We start from the raw sequence: 16,235 nt of genomic DNA on the forward strand, positions 1-16,235 counted from the left end.
CAAGAAATATCTGTTTTAAAGAATCAATAGTGAGTTGTTGTTGAAGTTATATTTACCTGTTCCTCGAGTCCTTTAACTCGTTGTCTGTGAGCGCGTTCACGTGACTCGAGAGCTCGTTCTGCTTGAATCTGACCAGTTCTCAGACGCTCGGTTTCCATTTCGGTTTCAGAGCGGTGTCGAGTTGTGAGATCGATCAGCCTGAAAATATCGACGCAAATTCAATTCATTAAATCACTGCTTTACTATAGTTTGATATCTTGAGACGGACATCATTTGATAACATCAAACCAGCTTGAAATACGAAGTTTAAAATCCGGACATTTCAAAAACTGGATACATTTTATCGGTCAGAATAAAGTGGGGTCTACTGGAGAAACAAGGAATGAAAGATAATTTGAAACTTGTCTTACCTTTGTGCGTGTTGCTGTTCAGTTTCGGCGAGAGTCTGTTGAAGATTCTGAAGTTGTCTTTGTAATTCCATATTCTCCTCTTCCAATCGACCGAGCGAATGATCGAGAGTTGATTTCTCCGTCAACGACTTGCACGCTACCTCCTCGGTTTTCAACTTTTCGCGTTCGACCTTGTCGAGAGTTTTCCTCAACGCGTTCTTGTCTTTCTCCAGTCGAATTTGACTGCGTTCGATTTCGCGTTTTTCGTTTTCGATGTTCGCGAGCGTTCGTTGTAACGACGCGACGCGTTCCGTCAGAGCTTGTTTCTCCGCCTGAGCTTTCTGCAGACGTTGGTTCAACTCTTGTTCGCTCTCTTGACGCTGGACGATCACCTAAAAGGAGGAAATGTTTCAAAATGAGATTCAAATAATACTTAATTTCCTCCCAATCTGTGTAAAGCAATATTGAGGTATAACAACCAAATATCCATTACACTGACAATCTTCAGGGCCCAGTTTTACAGACTGGTATTATCTTTAACCTGGGAACTCCCCTGGGTTTAAGACCAGTCTACCTATAAAACTGGCCATTACACTGACATTTCAGAAAAAATGCCTCCACCAATCTTCAGGGGCCAGTTTATCAGACTTATATTATCTTAAACCCAGGGGTTTGGATTCTTATTTTCAATATTCTTGGTCTTTTATATTAAACATCATACACTAAAAAGACTAGTGACTAGTCCTAATTAAGATGAAGTATGGCTGAATATCTATTTAACTTACAGTATGAGATTGTCTGACTTGTCCTTCGATTTCAGCGCGACGTACTTCACTTTCCGACATTTCGTTTTGCAACATTTGCGTGCGTTCCATCAGATTGTGGTTCTGTTTCTTCGCTTCGTTCAAAGCCAATCTGCAAAAATACCGAAAATTAATGAAATTCAAGATTTTGCAAGCTTCGTAATATCGAGAATAAGAACAAAAATCTAAATGAAAGAGGACGAACCTGGTTGTATCGAGTCTCTCTTGCAGGACTCGACGATCATGTTCGCTGCTTGTTAACGCTTTCTGTAACTGTTGGCAACGATCCTGCAGTTCCTGGATGGTGTTGGTACTGTCGGACAGCGTCATGTTTAGCGCCTGTACCTTGTCCTTCGATGAACTGCCTTCCTCTTCGGTTTTCGCGAGTGAAACGCTCAAACGATCGATCGTCAGTTGTAACGACTGAGCTTTGCCTTCGAGATCCTGGATTTGTTTCGTCATTGCTTCGACGCGATCGCCCAAAACCTTTTAAACAAAGAATTCAAATGTATTAGCGACTAATTGAATAAAATCCTTATAAGATCAGTCCGTAAGAATCGTATGAATTCAGTAAACTCAGTCGGTAGAATTGGGACTGATGTAATCACTGATTGAGAATCTGGGAAATTGAAATAAATTCCAAATAATTCTTCATCAAATTCACTCCACACTTGACCGGTTTAATAATTATGTGGTAGATTCACAGAATCTGCCACATTTGACTAGAATATCCGAACAGTATTCTGACTGCGAGGTGTCATATGAATAACATGTAAACCTTATAAGACTTGATAGTTTCACGATCGACACTTTCTAATATGAAACAATATTCCGGTCCTTTTTTGACGAACATATTTTTCGCTTCAGACTTCGACGATGTTTCCGACTTCGATTCCATGTTTGAAACTGCTGATTTCATCGATTCCGACTACACAATCCCAGACGTGTCACCGGCTTTACAAGTTTATACCTCCGTAATAATCCGCGCACCTATTACCAGTGAAATAGACTCTACCCCTCGTCGCATAGATACTATCAACCATCTATACAGCGCTTAAAACTACTAGTAAATATTTCACCAGGTAATTAATGACTCACTGCAATCCCGCAGGACTTGAATTGCGTGCAACGTTTGAATCTGTCATTGCGCAATCATGATAACTTTCAAAATGATCCATGTTTAACTAGTCGGACCATTTGACATAAAATCGCGGATTATTCTATGATAGGTGAAATCTTTTATTTCTTCACATGCGAAAAAATAATTGGCTTCAGTTCAGATAAAGGCGAATATGTTCTGACCATATGGAATTGATTCATAATTGATGAAGTATATTCTAGTCATCGGAGCTGCACGCGTTATCACTTCTCAAGACTGCACCTCATTAATCATTCATTCAGACTGCCTTTAATTGCCGGTACAATTGTAAGGAAGAGTGCAGTCTAATTCAATTTACCGACATACTTTTCCTCACACGTGCAAGGTTTAAAACAATAACAGGGTGGCCACTGTCCGCTCATTTACGAATCACTGAGTTTTACAGGATTTTGGTAAAATTTGTCAGATTCCCCGAGTTTTCCCTGATTTTTTTGGAATCCCCGAGTTTCCGAGGTCAGTGGCCACCCTGACTTTGAGCTGGTGTAGAATAGGAAGTAATTCTCACCTGGTTTTCGGTGTCTTTGTCGGTAAGAACGACTTTCAAACGTTGCAGATCTCCTTCCATCGAGCGTCGAGTCAATTCTAGTTTAGTGCATCGGTTCTCGGCGTCGTCCAACGCAATTCGCAGGTTCTTCTTATCGTCTTCAAGTTTCTCTTCGTTCTGTTTCATCTTAGCGATACGTTCCTAAAGTAGAAATATTACAGAAACAATGTCATTCACCAGACTCAATCTTCATCTCAAATTATATCAGGTTTGTATATTCACTCCGATTTTGCATCCTATCAGGAAGGAACCAAACAATCAAACTCCAGTAACTCAAAGTTTCCTTTTTCTATATTTTTGTTGAATTCTTGTAACCATTTGTAAATTGTCATTAGAATGTTATTTCTTTCATGAAATGCTTTTTATGGATTTAACTATATTTTGTTAGAACTTAGTTTTATCTAAATAGAGTATACGGTTAAAAAGAAAGAATCCACTTCAGGTGAGGTATCTATAATCAGAGAATGTTTACGTACCTGAGATTGACGTTTTTCAGCTTCCATAGCCGATAAATTACGTTCCAATGTAGCGACTTTATCGCACAGCGTTTTACGTTCGCGTTCATTGCGACGGATTGTCTCTTCCTGTAACATCAGCGCGGTCTGAGCTCCGGCCAAACGAGTATCGATACCACGTTTATCTGAAATCCATACAAAACAACATTCTCATTTCAGTTGCAGAAATTACATAGATTTTCAGCTAGAAGTTGAGAAAGCAATCGCATAAACTTCTCAAGTTGCGAGAATATTCAATTTTTCTAGCTAAAGAAAATTACCAATGATCAAAGTTTGTTAGTTTTAGTTTAAATCTAGTAAGTATAAAATCATGCCTTACCAAGAAGAACATATACGACAGTATGTGAAAATTTGTACTTTATATTTGCTCATGTCTTATGTCGTACAATAAACTTATTTTCAATACCCTGCGTATTATTCAAGCAGATCCTAATGTATGTATAAACACATGGACAGGTGCCAATTTGAAACCCTGGCGTGGGTAACCAGGGAACTGTACATTCGGGCAAATACTGAGAAACATGTTCAGACAAGATTCACATTTTGAGGGTCGGACGCTCTGTTAGATTTCATGATTCAAAGGTTCAAATGCAAAGTATATCACAAAAAAAGTTTTTTTTATAACCAACATATGACCTATTAGGTTCATAGGTAGAAAAGTTTGAAGTCAAACTTATTGAATTATGAGTGTATTGAAAGCCTTTCCCTTTCTATTGAAAACTGGTTTTTATTCACGCAATGAGGTTCGCATAAATAATCCATTTATTTTTTGAATGAAAATGAACTTTTTATGTCGTGGTTTTTTGTATGATTTTACAGTTAGAATACTGTAGCTAGTAAAATACAATCATCGCATTGATGTCGGTAAATATAGACACATTGAGAAAATGAGGAAATATAGGAAAGCTGATATCAGGAAACCCTATGATTCTACTTTCAAATTCAGTGCAGCAACTTCTATTTGACTTGGTTTTTACCCTGACATGCATGTTGTTTACCTTGAGTTGATTTGTTAAGAATCCAATCAAATAATGCAGTCAAATATGCAGGATATAGATGGAAACTGTTTGATTTTGATTTTTGATCTAGCAATCTCAAAATCATTCCCTGACTTTCCCCTGATTCCTAGGTAAGCAGCCGTCCTGTCTTCAGACTCTCTTTGATTAATGAAGGCCTGATTTTATACTATAGTCCTTAGGTTTATACCGATTTGCCGATGGTTGTTTACTGAAAATTTAAATGAAAATTCTTACCTTCTTCGCATTCGAGCATCGTTCTCTGCAGGTGTTCGAGACGAGCTTCAGTTCGGTCTCGATCTTCTTCCATTTCCTTCAGTTGAACCTGCAGACTACGAGCGGCGCAGACGGCATCGTCGCGTTCGCGCTCCGAGCCGGCTAACTGCTGTACGAAATCTCTCAACGCCATACGCACGGCTTCTGGGTCGATATCGGCGACATTGACGTCACCACCGCCGCGAGACGGAGATAGCGATCTCATCGGGCTACGGGCGCGATCTGGACTGCCAGTTCGCGGAATCGGGCTGCCTCGGCCCTCGGTTGTTGTGGCGAAAGTGTTATCAAAACCTACGAGGACAAATATGAGATCGAGTTTATTAGCAATTCATAGAAAGCAAAATTGGGATTGGAAGAATTTTGTCGCAATGAGTTTAAGTCAGATTTCGCCATGTCCAGGATTTACTGTACGTACCTTTAGTAGGAGATGATGGGCGGGATCTACGAGGACTCGGAGATCGAGTACGAACCGGACTCGCCGATCGCGGCATCTCCTGACGGAAACCGATCGTACGACGCAGAGTTGAGTGAATGCTGCTCAATTTAAACTCGACGTCTCTCTTTGCGCCTTCGACGCGGGCAAGTTGAGATTCAAGGGCATTTACGCGACCTTCAGCTCCGCTCAGGTGTAATTTCAACTCGGCGATCTGTAAAATTAAATTCAACGTATTATTTTTCAGAAATATTGATGGAATCAGTTGTAACTGAGCCGTTCTATGAACTGCTACATACATCAGCATTAGTTGATTCGAGTTGTAATTCCAGATTGTGTCGATTATCTTCCGATTTCTTCTCGGCGCGACGCGTTTCTTCCAACGCCATCTGGTAGTCTTTCTCTTTCAGACGATTTTCGTCCTCGGTTTCGGCCATCTTGCGTTGAAGATTAGCCAACTCTTTACGCAGCGCTTCGCGGCAAGCCTCGGTCTCGACGACTTTCTGTTTGAGTCCAAAGTTCTCGCGACGTGATTCTTCCTCTTTTTCCTCGTCTCGAGCGACGCGAACCTGCAAGTCACCGACTTCCTTCGAAAGTTTTCCACGTTCTCCGTCCAACAGTTTCACCTGTCGTCTGAGCTCTTGAAGTTCGCGTCGAGCGTCTAAACGAGATTTCTCGACCTCGCGTAGATTGGCGCGCAGGTCTCCGGCCTCTTTGGTTACGTTAGCTTTAGCTTCATCCAGAACGCCGATTTTCTGTTTGGCCTCCGACAGATTACGATTGAGTTCGACTTTGTCAGCTTCTGATTTTTTGACGTGGTTTCGGAGATCGTTAGCAGTTTGAGTGATGGCTTCTTTCTCACGAACTTCATCATTGATACAACGCTTCAAGTCAGTGATGTCTTTACGCATCAATTCTTTCTGTTCTTCAGCTGTTTATCGATAGAAATCATTAGTTAAACATATTTCAATTCAACCATTGATGAAACACTCATTTTTTATTGTTAGTGTAGGATTCCTCAACTACACAAACATGGAATAATTTTCAAAACATATTTCAGAACATGACAAGCTTTACCTTCTCTGATGTTACGGTTGGCTTCGATCAGGTCGTGTCTGATATTATCACGAGCTTCTTCAACCATCTTCAGTTGTACCTTCAGTTCAGCGACCTCACGGTGAGCGAGCTCGCGTTGACGTACCATCTCCTTCAGCTGATTGTTCAAATCTTTCAACTCTTTCTCGTGACCGAGTCTGAAATGGGAATTAGATCGATTACAACATTTTATCTTTATGCGTGGACAAGAGAAAGACCATTCGCTATACAACTATGTCCCGTTAATTCGGGATATGATTTTGTGAGTAATACTTACACAGTCTCTTCGAAGTGAGCGCGGAATCGTTTCAGCTCTTGTTGTCCGTTTTGAATGGTAGCCTTGTCCTGATCGGATCGTGCGAGGGCCTCTCGTTTCAAACGTTCAAAGTCGGTGTTGGCGGCTTCGAGATCGCGTTGAGTATTGTTCAGTTTCTCAGTCAATGAACTCTTCTCTTGTTCAGCGATTGACAAAGCCTGGAAAAATAGATTGAATTGTGGAAATTAGTCAAAACAATGAGCCTGTTACTGATGAAAGTAATAATAATAATCGCCATGACTCAACATGAAATATGCTATACATATCATAAAGATCTAGGATACAAAAGCATCTAAGGATGGACTCAAATCTTAACGGTTAGGTAACTTTAGGTAACTAATTAGGTAACTAATTCCAAAGATATTGCGCACAACAGTGAAAGGTTCTATGACCAGCAAATGGTCCATGGTTGAACTAAAATTGATGATGTTTTTACCTGTTGCTTGTCATTTTCAGCCATCAATAATGAATCATCTCGTTCGCGTTGAATTCCGATGATTTCGTTGTTTAATTCCTCTTTTTCCCGTTCGTATCGATTGACGAGATCTTCTTTCTCCATGTTCTGTTGATGGATCAGATCATCGCGTTGAGCTTCCAGATCAGCTCGCTGGTATTCCTGCGATAAACAACGTCAAATAGACATATTAGAGAAATATGAATGAAAATGTTATGAGAAAAATTTGTAAATTATCCCGATCGAAGGAGAGAAAATAAGTCCAATTAACTACTCAAGAATGGAAGCAACTTTAATATGGAACTGAACTGGTCCCAACCTGTCGACAGTGAAAAATAGAGTCATAGACAGACTAACAGACAGACGCAACCTAAACCTGTCTGTTTTGTAAACCCAAGTCCACGTCTCAGAGCTCAACACACCCGTAGCTCGAAATTCCGACCTGTCACAATTTCGTAGAATTCATCGATTTTTTCTACTGAACAAACTATTTAAATGTTTACATTCTGTGAAATAGGTAAACATTTCTGAATTCATACCTCGACCGAGCAACCAGTAATAATCACTTTGCACCAAGCCATACTCTTAAATCACAGACAACTCAATTGCGTTGATCGCAGAGAGAGCGAAATCATAAAATCAATTGGCACAAGGAAAACATAATTAAACATTCATCATCGCGACTTAGCCTTAGTCGTTGATGATCAACTACACGAGAATACTATTTCAATTCCCTAGTACTATGTAGAGTCCATAAGAAAATATGGCAAACTGAATAAATCCTACTTTGACATCATCAAATGTCATAAAGGCTACAACAGTATTGTAGATAAACTTACAGCTGACCAGCAAACTGTTGTAATCTCCTGCCAGAACATCGATATAGTACTGAGAGCTTCACAGACGTCATTCACGCGTTTACCACTGATACAAGAATTCGGATTATCCGTATTTATAAAAGGCAACAGCAGCGGATTCCGGCTGAAATTATCACCGATAGTTCGACGCGAATTTCGCGACTCGGTTTTCAGTTCAGTTTCCGATTCGTCACAAGTGATAAAGTCCGTATCGTATTCAACGCGATGCTCGTCACGTTCGCAGTCGTCGGACAGCGGGAAGTCGCTATCCTCGGCCGGCGGATCGCACCGGATCTCGGGAATCGTCGGCAATGAAGCGCGATAATAATCCTTCTCATTATTATCCTCACTTTCCTCATCGGTCTCCCAGTTATTTTCATAAGAAGGAATATATTTGGAATTATCGATATATTCGTCGTGGAACTGAACGTGTTTCTCTTCAGTCGTGCAGTCCTCGGTCGGGATATACGACATATCCATACACCCTGAATCCGGCTCAACAAACTCATTCCGGCCGTTTTGTAACAATCCCTCTTCATTGCAGCGACCATCATCGTCACGCCAACCCGGATTATCATCGTCAATGTCTGTGACGTCGGTAACATCTGTATCCCGATAATCGAGAACTAACCACTGCTCGCGTTGTGGTGGTTTCAGATTTTGATTTGGGTAGTCCAAAATCGGAAAAGTTTGGGTCGTCCAACGAAAAGGCATATTGACCCGAGACGAGATACTGTTCACAACAGAGTCAGTGCTTCATTCAATCGAATACTAAACCTTCAACCACGACCAGAGGCTAACACTGATAACATTCCGTATGAGATCTCGACGGAACTGAACTATACCGAAAATCAGATGAGCTATTGAGAAGTAAATTTACTTAATGCTAACAGTAACCATGGTTTTGTTTGAACGAACGGAGGGCTTAAAGTGTGTACATTCGCTGTAATACTAGCCAAACCCTCACTGTCCCTCGTCCGTCTGATAGTTTGGTAAACATCAATGAATACAAACTCATTAACACATTAGCAACTACAAAACCATGAATGACCGCAATATCGATCAGTGGTCAGTCCTTTGTTATTCACAAATTCCACAATTCGATGTTTATTTATTTTCCGAGATAAAGGTGTCTAAACAAAGCAAGAAGCTCTTGACTGAAGGTTCAAATGATGTCCTACGCTGTGTCAATCAGAATATTCAATACTCGATAAGTCATGTTCTTCAAACTTTCGCCGAGTGAACTTTATCAGTAGACGGATAAAGAAATATTGAGACAATCACATTCAGCAAATATTCATCAGCATTAAAGCATGAAATTGAAACAAACATCTAAATGCTTTTTTAAATATGATCATTGCATAACGTGACCTGTGAACATAGGTTGCAAAACCGCCACATAGGAAAATAAACCACGAGGAAAGCTGAGCTGCCTGTCATACACAGAATAGGGTCTTCGATCCAAGCTATGAACCTTTTGTAGATTTGCATTGAACATTGTGAAACTAAATCCTTAAAAACCGTAAAATCTTATAAAAGCGAAATATATTTGTACCTTTTCTCTAGTCATGCGTTCGATATCCTCTTCGTGAGATTGTTGTTCTTGTTTCAAAGCCAGACGTAAATCTTTCTCGGTCTGCTCGAGTTTTTGGTTGAGGTGATCTTTCTGGTGGGTGAGTTTCTCAACTTCGATCTCCATCTCTTTCCTCAGACGAGCGATATCGGCTACAAATATATGAATTTAGAATGTATTCGCAGTGAGGTTAAGAACCAATATACAAAACAAGTCCCAAGGATTGAGATCATTCCTTGTCTTAGGCCTCTATCTACAGAACATCATAGCGCGGATTACGTCTTACAAGAGTTGCGGCTAAACGTCGTCATTCTATAAGCCATAATTCTCTTCACCGTTTGCAGTTTAAGTTCTGAATGACATCTGAAAACCCGGGACTCGTAAAGAGTTGAAACAGGTCTCGTCTTGTAACGAGGAAGCCTTACTTTCTCTGACTAAATACACAGATACTACGGGAAGCCGCACGGGTATATAAACATTACGGGAAGCCACGTGTGGCGTATTTGAGTATTTACTCGAGTTTCCTATAAGATGAATGGGGTATCAATGGATTTCAATAAGGAAGGTGTTCTGTTTGTATAGTTAACGGTCACACATCATAGGTAATTTGAAAAATAAACCCAGGGCGACACATTGTAAATGCCCTAAAACATGGACTGGGTCACCTGAAAGCCGGTTGTGCAGTCATGGCTTAAATTTGAAACCAGTCTAAAACCATATCAGTTCTATAGACAATCTGACTTGCAGACTTAGGTCTTTACTGCCCAACTGGACCTAGGTGGTTTTTCAATGCAAGATCACAATTTCTGACACAAATTAGATATAATTTATGGTCATATTCTTTACCTTGCAAGTTCTCCTTTTTCAGTAGGAGTTCTTGATTTTCACCCTCTAGTTGCTCTTTGCGTGTTTCCAGAACGGCGTTGATCTGTTGAGCTTCGTACAGATGAGTCTCTAACGCTTCTTTATCGCTCTTGAAACTAGCGATCACTTCGCTCTGCTGACGGTTCTCTCGTTCTCCGGCCGTCAACTGCACGATCAACTCGGCTTTCTCCTTCGTCAGATCTTCTTTCTCGCGGGCGACTCGTACGACGGTATCGCTGGATCGTTCGATCTCGTGACGCGCGTTCACGAGCTCCTCGGCCAGCGCCGTCTTCTGGCGAGTCAACGCGCTGTTATTTTCGATCAGTTCGCCCTTGTCTTTGTTCAAGTTGGCGATTTCGTTTTCGAGACGCATCAGATTTTGTTCGCTGAGTTCGATCGTATGGTTCAAGCCTGAAACAAAAGAAATTTCGAATTAAACATCAGGAACTAGAAAAAAAAAACGCTGCAATTCATGACATTCAAAGTTTAGCAATCTGACAGTTTCCAGATCTATCTAAATCCCATTTTCAGGAAAACGATTTCCAAATACATCAGATGTAACTATAGCGGAACCTTGTTACAACAACAAAATATAATGAGTTATCGGTTGTTACAGACCTACAATTTCGTCCCAGATTATTTTAATAATTTGGTACTGGATATAACAAACTATTGGTCATAGTGATCATATTTTCTGATCCCCTGATGTTGTAAAGAGTTTCCACTATTATCCAACATATCATAAATCTATTCGATAGTTTCAGTTAATTGAAGAAAATTCAATGTGAAAATATTCACAGAATATAAAAAATCAGCCACACAGAAGCATAACACGATACAGAAAGTTTTAACTTATTTTCAAACGCGGAAATGAAAACTGATCTGAGTTTGCATCGACAGGGAACCAGTATAAAGCGTTGCACTTGACTTAATTTCACTATCGACATCTAAAGCATTTTCACCGGTTTTCTAGAACTCTAGAAACCGGCGCGCGCTGGTCGTCTGTTTGAATATTGATGAACGTTTTCCGAATTGAGTTAGAATTTACGGATAATTTGTGTTTCGACCACGCGACGTAAAAACCGATATAATTCGATTTTGAAGGGTCTCGACGCGAGTAATTCTAACTGCATACGGCTACTTGTTGCGATGCACTTTATCAAAACAGAATATACTACAAAAACTTAATGAATCGTTTGAAAAATACAATATTTATAGCTTCTGCTATTTCTTTTTAAGCGGAAACAAGAATAGATTTCATCTTGCATATTGTAATTCATCATCTTCCCCGAAGCTTCTTTCATATATCATCGGCAACTTGAAGCTCAAGGGCGATATTCTCATAATCCAAATGTCGTTATGGTTACAAAACAAAGCCACTCAAAAGAATTTGTAGCCATCGATTGATGACAATATTCATTTTAGAGAGTCAGATATTACTCTTTTAGAGAAGAAATAGGGACTAATAATTACTAATTTGAATCAAAGTCATCTTTTTCATTTTTTTTTGATGGCGAAAATCATATTTTCTGTCATTTGATAACTAACAACCTAATGGTTTTAATAGAAATGGTTTTTTACAGTCAAAACGTTGAATTAACTATTAGTTCAAGGAAACATTTATGACTCATTTTATTCTTAACGTGAGATTTTATGATCAAACCGCGATCAAATTTCACCTCTCTACGGACGCAGAATGATTTTTTGCTTACCCATTTTCTGCGTATCGAGTTCCATTTTCTCCTGCTCGACTCGTACGAGTTCCTCGCGGATTCCGTATTTCTCTTGTTCGATCATCTGTTTCTCGCCGCACAGAGCCGAACGTTCGGCCTCCATCTGCATGATGATCTTATTCAATTCGATCTTGTCCTGTCCGAGGCCTTCGTTCAGAGCTTGCATCTTCAGCAGAGCATCTCGAAGACTGGCTTCTTCGGTTTTGCCCTTGTTGATATCGAGTTCCAGCTCGGCTTTAATGAGTTCAGCCTTCGATAGTGTTTCACCTGAAACGATCACATCAAATTTTTACTTAAATCGTATAAAAAATCCCTGAACCCAGTTCCACAGTTCTGTTAAGCTTTCACTCAGGAGTTGGAAACTATGAAAACGAGCTTATTTCACTGTTAACCATGAACTGTGGAACTGGATCCTGGTTTGTCTTGGATCTAGTTTTCTATAAGGAATCAAACATAAGGAACTACAGTGAACCAGGTCTTCACGCGAACTAACTAAAAACCACAAAAATATTATCTGATCAAAAAACACTCGAAAAATGGTGGCAAACTGACAGCTGTCTCGTTCAAAAACGAACTGTTTGTCTTAGATAACACTGTTAAAGGTTTGATAAGATTCAGACGTAACCGCAAAATTAATGTCGCTTTGAGAATTCAAACTCTCGAGAAAATTTATCTATTTTCCGTCACGTATAAAAAGTCAATAATGTAGTAAAATAACGTGTGGTTTTTCTTCGTTTGTTTGCGTTTAATTTGTTTGGTTAATCTCAATTCAGTCGAGAATATAGTGGCCAAATATAACTACGGGCTAGAACACGGAGACGCCTCAGCCGCGCATAAATTTGCATTGAAAACGACTTCAAAAAATAACCAGAATCGCTAAAACTTACTGATTTCAGCCTTCTCCTGTTCGAGGCAGTCTTTCTCGAGTAGGACTCGATTGAGGGTTTCTTTCACTTGGCATAGTTCTTCTCTTTGACTAGAAAGTTTGTTGTCTTGTTGTTCGATGTGTCGTAGGCTGAAAATGGACAAAACAATTCGATAAAACATGAAACATGGACAAATTTAGGTTTTGATGAAAGCTTAATTTTCTAAGGACCGGCCATTTAACAGTTGCTATTTCGGTTAGCAACAATCTGATGAAACCAAAGTCCGAATCGAAAACATCATTAGGAAAAAAAATTGAAAAAGATTTTTCTAAAAATTTTCAAAAATGTTTGAGAATAGCTAATGCATCCAGCGTTATTAAAAATGGCGACTACAAAGCGAATAAAGTCCTTACAAGTAACACGTGGCCAAAATATAAAAATCCTTCGAGTTTTTTGAATCGGGCGTATTCAGAGTACTACAAACATCTTCCCAATACTCCATAGTTCAGATAAACACACAGACACATACACATAGCGGGACTATTACTACTATTACTACTAATACCGGGGTGGCAGGCGGCCGTGCGTAAAAACATATAGGTCAACGTAGAAAACACGATTAAACACGATTTTAGACAAGATTTTTATAATCCGCGCTTCTCTCGTATTGTATTCAGCTCAATAGAAAAATCGCCAGACCGTGAATGAAAGAAATGAATATAAAACTTGGACCGGTTTACGACAGTAACCACCACCAGGGCAGTACAGCAACAAAAAAAATATCAGGACCCAGTTCATCAGTTCTCCGTTGGACTGGTTATCTGTATACCCTAGACGCTATGTACATACTTGGACATTTTGACTCTAAATGGTGACCAGCCGTTCTCGCAAGACTAGAAGCTCCAACTGAAGTTCGTCGAAGACTAATTGAAATTTGGGGAGAGTAATATTTCATTCGGGCCAACTTGTCACCGGTGTAATTCATAAGAACATTTGTCAACAAATCATGAATTCAATTGTTCAAATTGGAGAAGGGTTAATTTGACCAGTCTCATATTACGGGCATTATTACACATTAGTAAAGATAATCACTTCTGAACTGATTTCTGTTTTCTCAAGCAGCCTGTCTGCTAAGACAAGCACGAACTGGTTTTATGTCAAGTACTTCCTCATTTATGAATACACAATTCTCATGCATGAGTTGAAGGAGGCCGATCATTAGCAGGCATTAACAAGTTTCCCCCACAGCTTTATTGAATAATTTATTGACCTCATATTCTATAGAGACCAGTGGACAATAATTCACAAACAAGTCTTTTGTAAAGATGGCAGAATGCACACACACTTCAAGCACACTTGCTTCACGCACCCAATTCAAAGTAAAGAAACCGGACAAAGTGAAAGTTTTGTGGTTTCTAAGAGACATGAGAACTGATTTTAACCCGACATAAAGCTAAAGTAATAATTTGCGAGGATTTTTGCAACGCAAAATGATTTTCATCAAAAATGGGCACCAATGCAAACTTGCAGGTGTGAAAGAACACCAGAATAGTGGCCTCAGTAACTCAGTGGGACAAAGCATCATTAGCATTCACTATCAGAACTAAGTGACAAGTGGGTTCGAGTCCTGTTGGCTGCTTACAGTATGCGGGCAACACTTAAGGGCTGTGGTCCCCGTAGTGTGGTTAAATGAACAATATATCCGAGGAAACCAAGATTCGAACAAAGTAAATGATGATAAACACACAGATAAACGTAATTTACCATCTTTCGTTTTCTTTCTGTTGTCTGTCTTTATCTTTCAGGACGTCATCTTTCTCGTCTTCCAGTGAGTCTCGTTGTCTCTGAAGTTCTCCGTTCGCTTGTCGCAGTTTCTCGTTCTCGATATTCAACGATTCGATCTGATCGTTCAGCTGCAGACGTAACTTCTCGAGCTGTTGTTTCTCGGTACCTGTCGATGAGAGGGCGCTCTTCGCTCGGTCGCGGTCCCGGTTCGATTCTTCCGCCGCTCGTCGTCTGCAAAACAAAATATATCACAATTATCACATGGATAGAATTCATGAATCACATTTTTCATTCATTAAATTTTAGTGCTACATCTGTATAAAATCATACCAGGATTCTTACAGAATGGTGAATCTGAAGATCCCTGATATTTCCCTAACCCTTGACTTAAAATTCCCTGATCCAATTACAAGATAACCTCAGTGGGGGCTGTTTCTTTTCAATTGTGCCACTCATCACCAGCAAGATTGACGAGACACCAAAAATTCAAAATCTGATTTTATACAGTAAAACTGTTCACGATTGTTTCACTGATTACTTACACATTATCCAGATCTTCTCTCATATCCAGTAAATTCTTTTCAAGTTGACGACGTTCATTTTCACTTTCGTCGAGTTGTTTTTTCAGCGCGAATCCTTGATCCTTCGCGGAGTTCAATCTGGCTTTCATTTCTTGCACCTGAAACATAAGCACGTTTTACATTATGAAATCCATAAAATACTATTGATACAATCCAGGATTCATACAGATATCAGAATCCAAAATTCCCTGATTTCCCTGACCCTTGACCGTAAATTCCCTGATTCAATTAAGAAATATCTTCATATTTTCAGTGGGGGCTGTTTCTTATCAAGAGGCTTCTTGTAGCATTCATTACCAGCAAGAATGAGACAGCAAAGATTTTCACTCAGATTGTGATTAGAAGTCGGTTTAGGTGTCTTACCTGGAATTGTCTCTTTGTAAGAGCGGTGTGGACGGCTACGAAAGTCGAATCGGCGAAAGTAGGTGACCTCGCGCGTTGAGGAGATCGCGATTGACCTCTCGAGCGAGGTCGCGGAGATCGAGACCTCAGAGCCGGCGAGGGCGACCTCGCTGTGCGTAACGATAGAGGCATATCTCCTCCGGCGACGTCGGGCGACACTGTGTTTTCACGGTCGGCGTCGTTGATCACGGCTTGAGCGATGTCGCGTAACGCGGCGTGCATCGCCTCGGTTTCGTCCTCAGGTTCGACGTTCTCGTCGAAGTCTCCGTTCCTCTGTTCGACCGCTCGTTGCAGCGTCGCGATCGTCTTCTCTTTCTCGGCGATTTGTATCTTCAGTTTTTCGTTCGTGACGGTGAATTCGTTCAATCTGAAAACAGACGAATTTTATCAATTTTGATATTCCGTGTTTGTAGCATTCAGGACTAAGGTGAAAACAAGCACGGCCCAGTTACTCGAATAATATAGATTTCATCGAGATAAAAGCAACAATTGAAAAAACCTACAATAATCCTATAACATGCGTCGACTGATCTATGCACCGCACACCTATCTCAGCGTAAAATTCGAAATCGAA

The 16,235-nt window shown here is 40.1% G+C and overlaps 1 protein-coding gene across 1 annotated transcript in view; it reads right to left on the bottom strand.

Moving 5' to 3' along the window:
* Positions 1 to 16,235, bottom strand: part of LOC141907967 (uncharacterized) — a 34,513-nt gene that overhangs the window by 2,921 nt on the left and 15,357 nt on the right. Inside the window, exons 9-27 of the mRNA XM_074797697.1 lie at positions 15,623 to 16,028; positions 15,221 to 15,357; positions 14,658 to 14,909; positions 12,915 to 13,042; positions 12,007 to 12,294; positions 10,277 to 10,705; positions 9,413 to 9,582; positions 6,983 to 7,162; positions 6,508 to 6,704; positions 6,213 to 6,388; positions 5,435 to 6,066; positions 5,118 to 5,349; positions 4,664 to 4,993; positions 3,372 to 3,535; positions 2,857 to 3,036; positions 1,398 to 1,678; positions 1,175 to 1,304; positions 411 to 781; positions 57 to 198 (exon numbers count right to left, since the gene is read on the bottom strand). Coding sequence (XP_074653798.1) covers positions 57 to 198; positions 411 to 781; positions 1,175 to 1,304; positions 1,398 to 1,678; positions 2,857 to 3,036; positions 3,372 to 3,535; positions 4,664 to 4,993; positions 5,118 to 5,349; positions 5,435 to 6,066; positions 6,213 to 6,388; positions 6,508 to 6,704; positions 6,983 to 7,162; positions 9,413 to 9,582; positions 10,277 to 10,705; positions 12,007 to 12,294; positions 12,915 to 13,042; positions 14,658 to 14,909; positions 15,221 to 15,357; positions 15,623 to 16,028 — 4,825 coding nt within the window. The remainder of the gene's footprint in view (positions 1 to 56; positions 199 to 410; positions 782 to 1,174; positions 1,305 to 1,397; positions 1,679 to 2,856; positions 3,037 to 3,371; positions 3,536 to 4,663; positions 4,994 to 5,117; positions 5,350 to 5,434; positions 6,067 to 6,212; positions 6,389 to 6,507; positions 6,705 to 6,982; positions 7,163 to 9,412; positions 9,583 to 10,276; positions 10,706 to 12,006; positions 12,295 to 12,914; positions 13,043 to 14,657; positions 14,910 to 15,220; positions 15,358 to 15,622; positions 16,029 to 16,235) is intronic.

This window comes from Tubulanus polymorphus, chromosome 7 (assembly GCF_964204645.1).
Source record: "Tubulanus polymorphus chromosome 7, tnTubPoly1.2, whole genome shotgun sequence".
Classification (NCBI taxonomy): domain Eukaryota; kingdom Metazoa; phylum Nemertea; class Palaeonemertea; order Tubulaniformes; family Tubulanidae; genus Tubulanus; species Tubulanus polymorphus.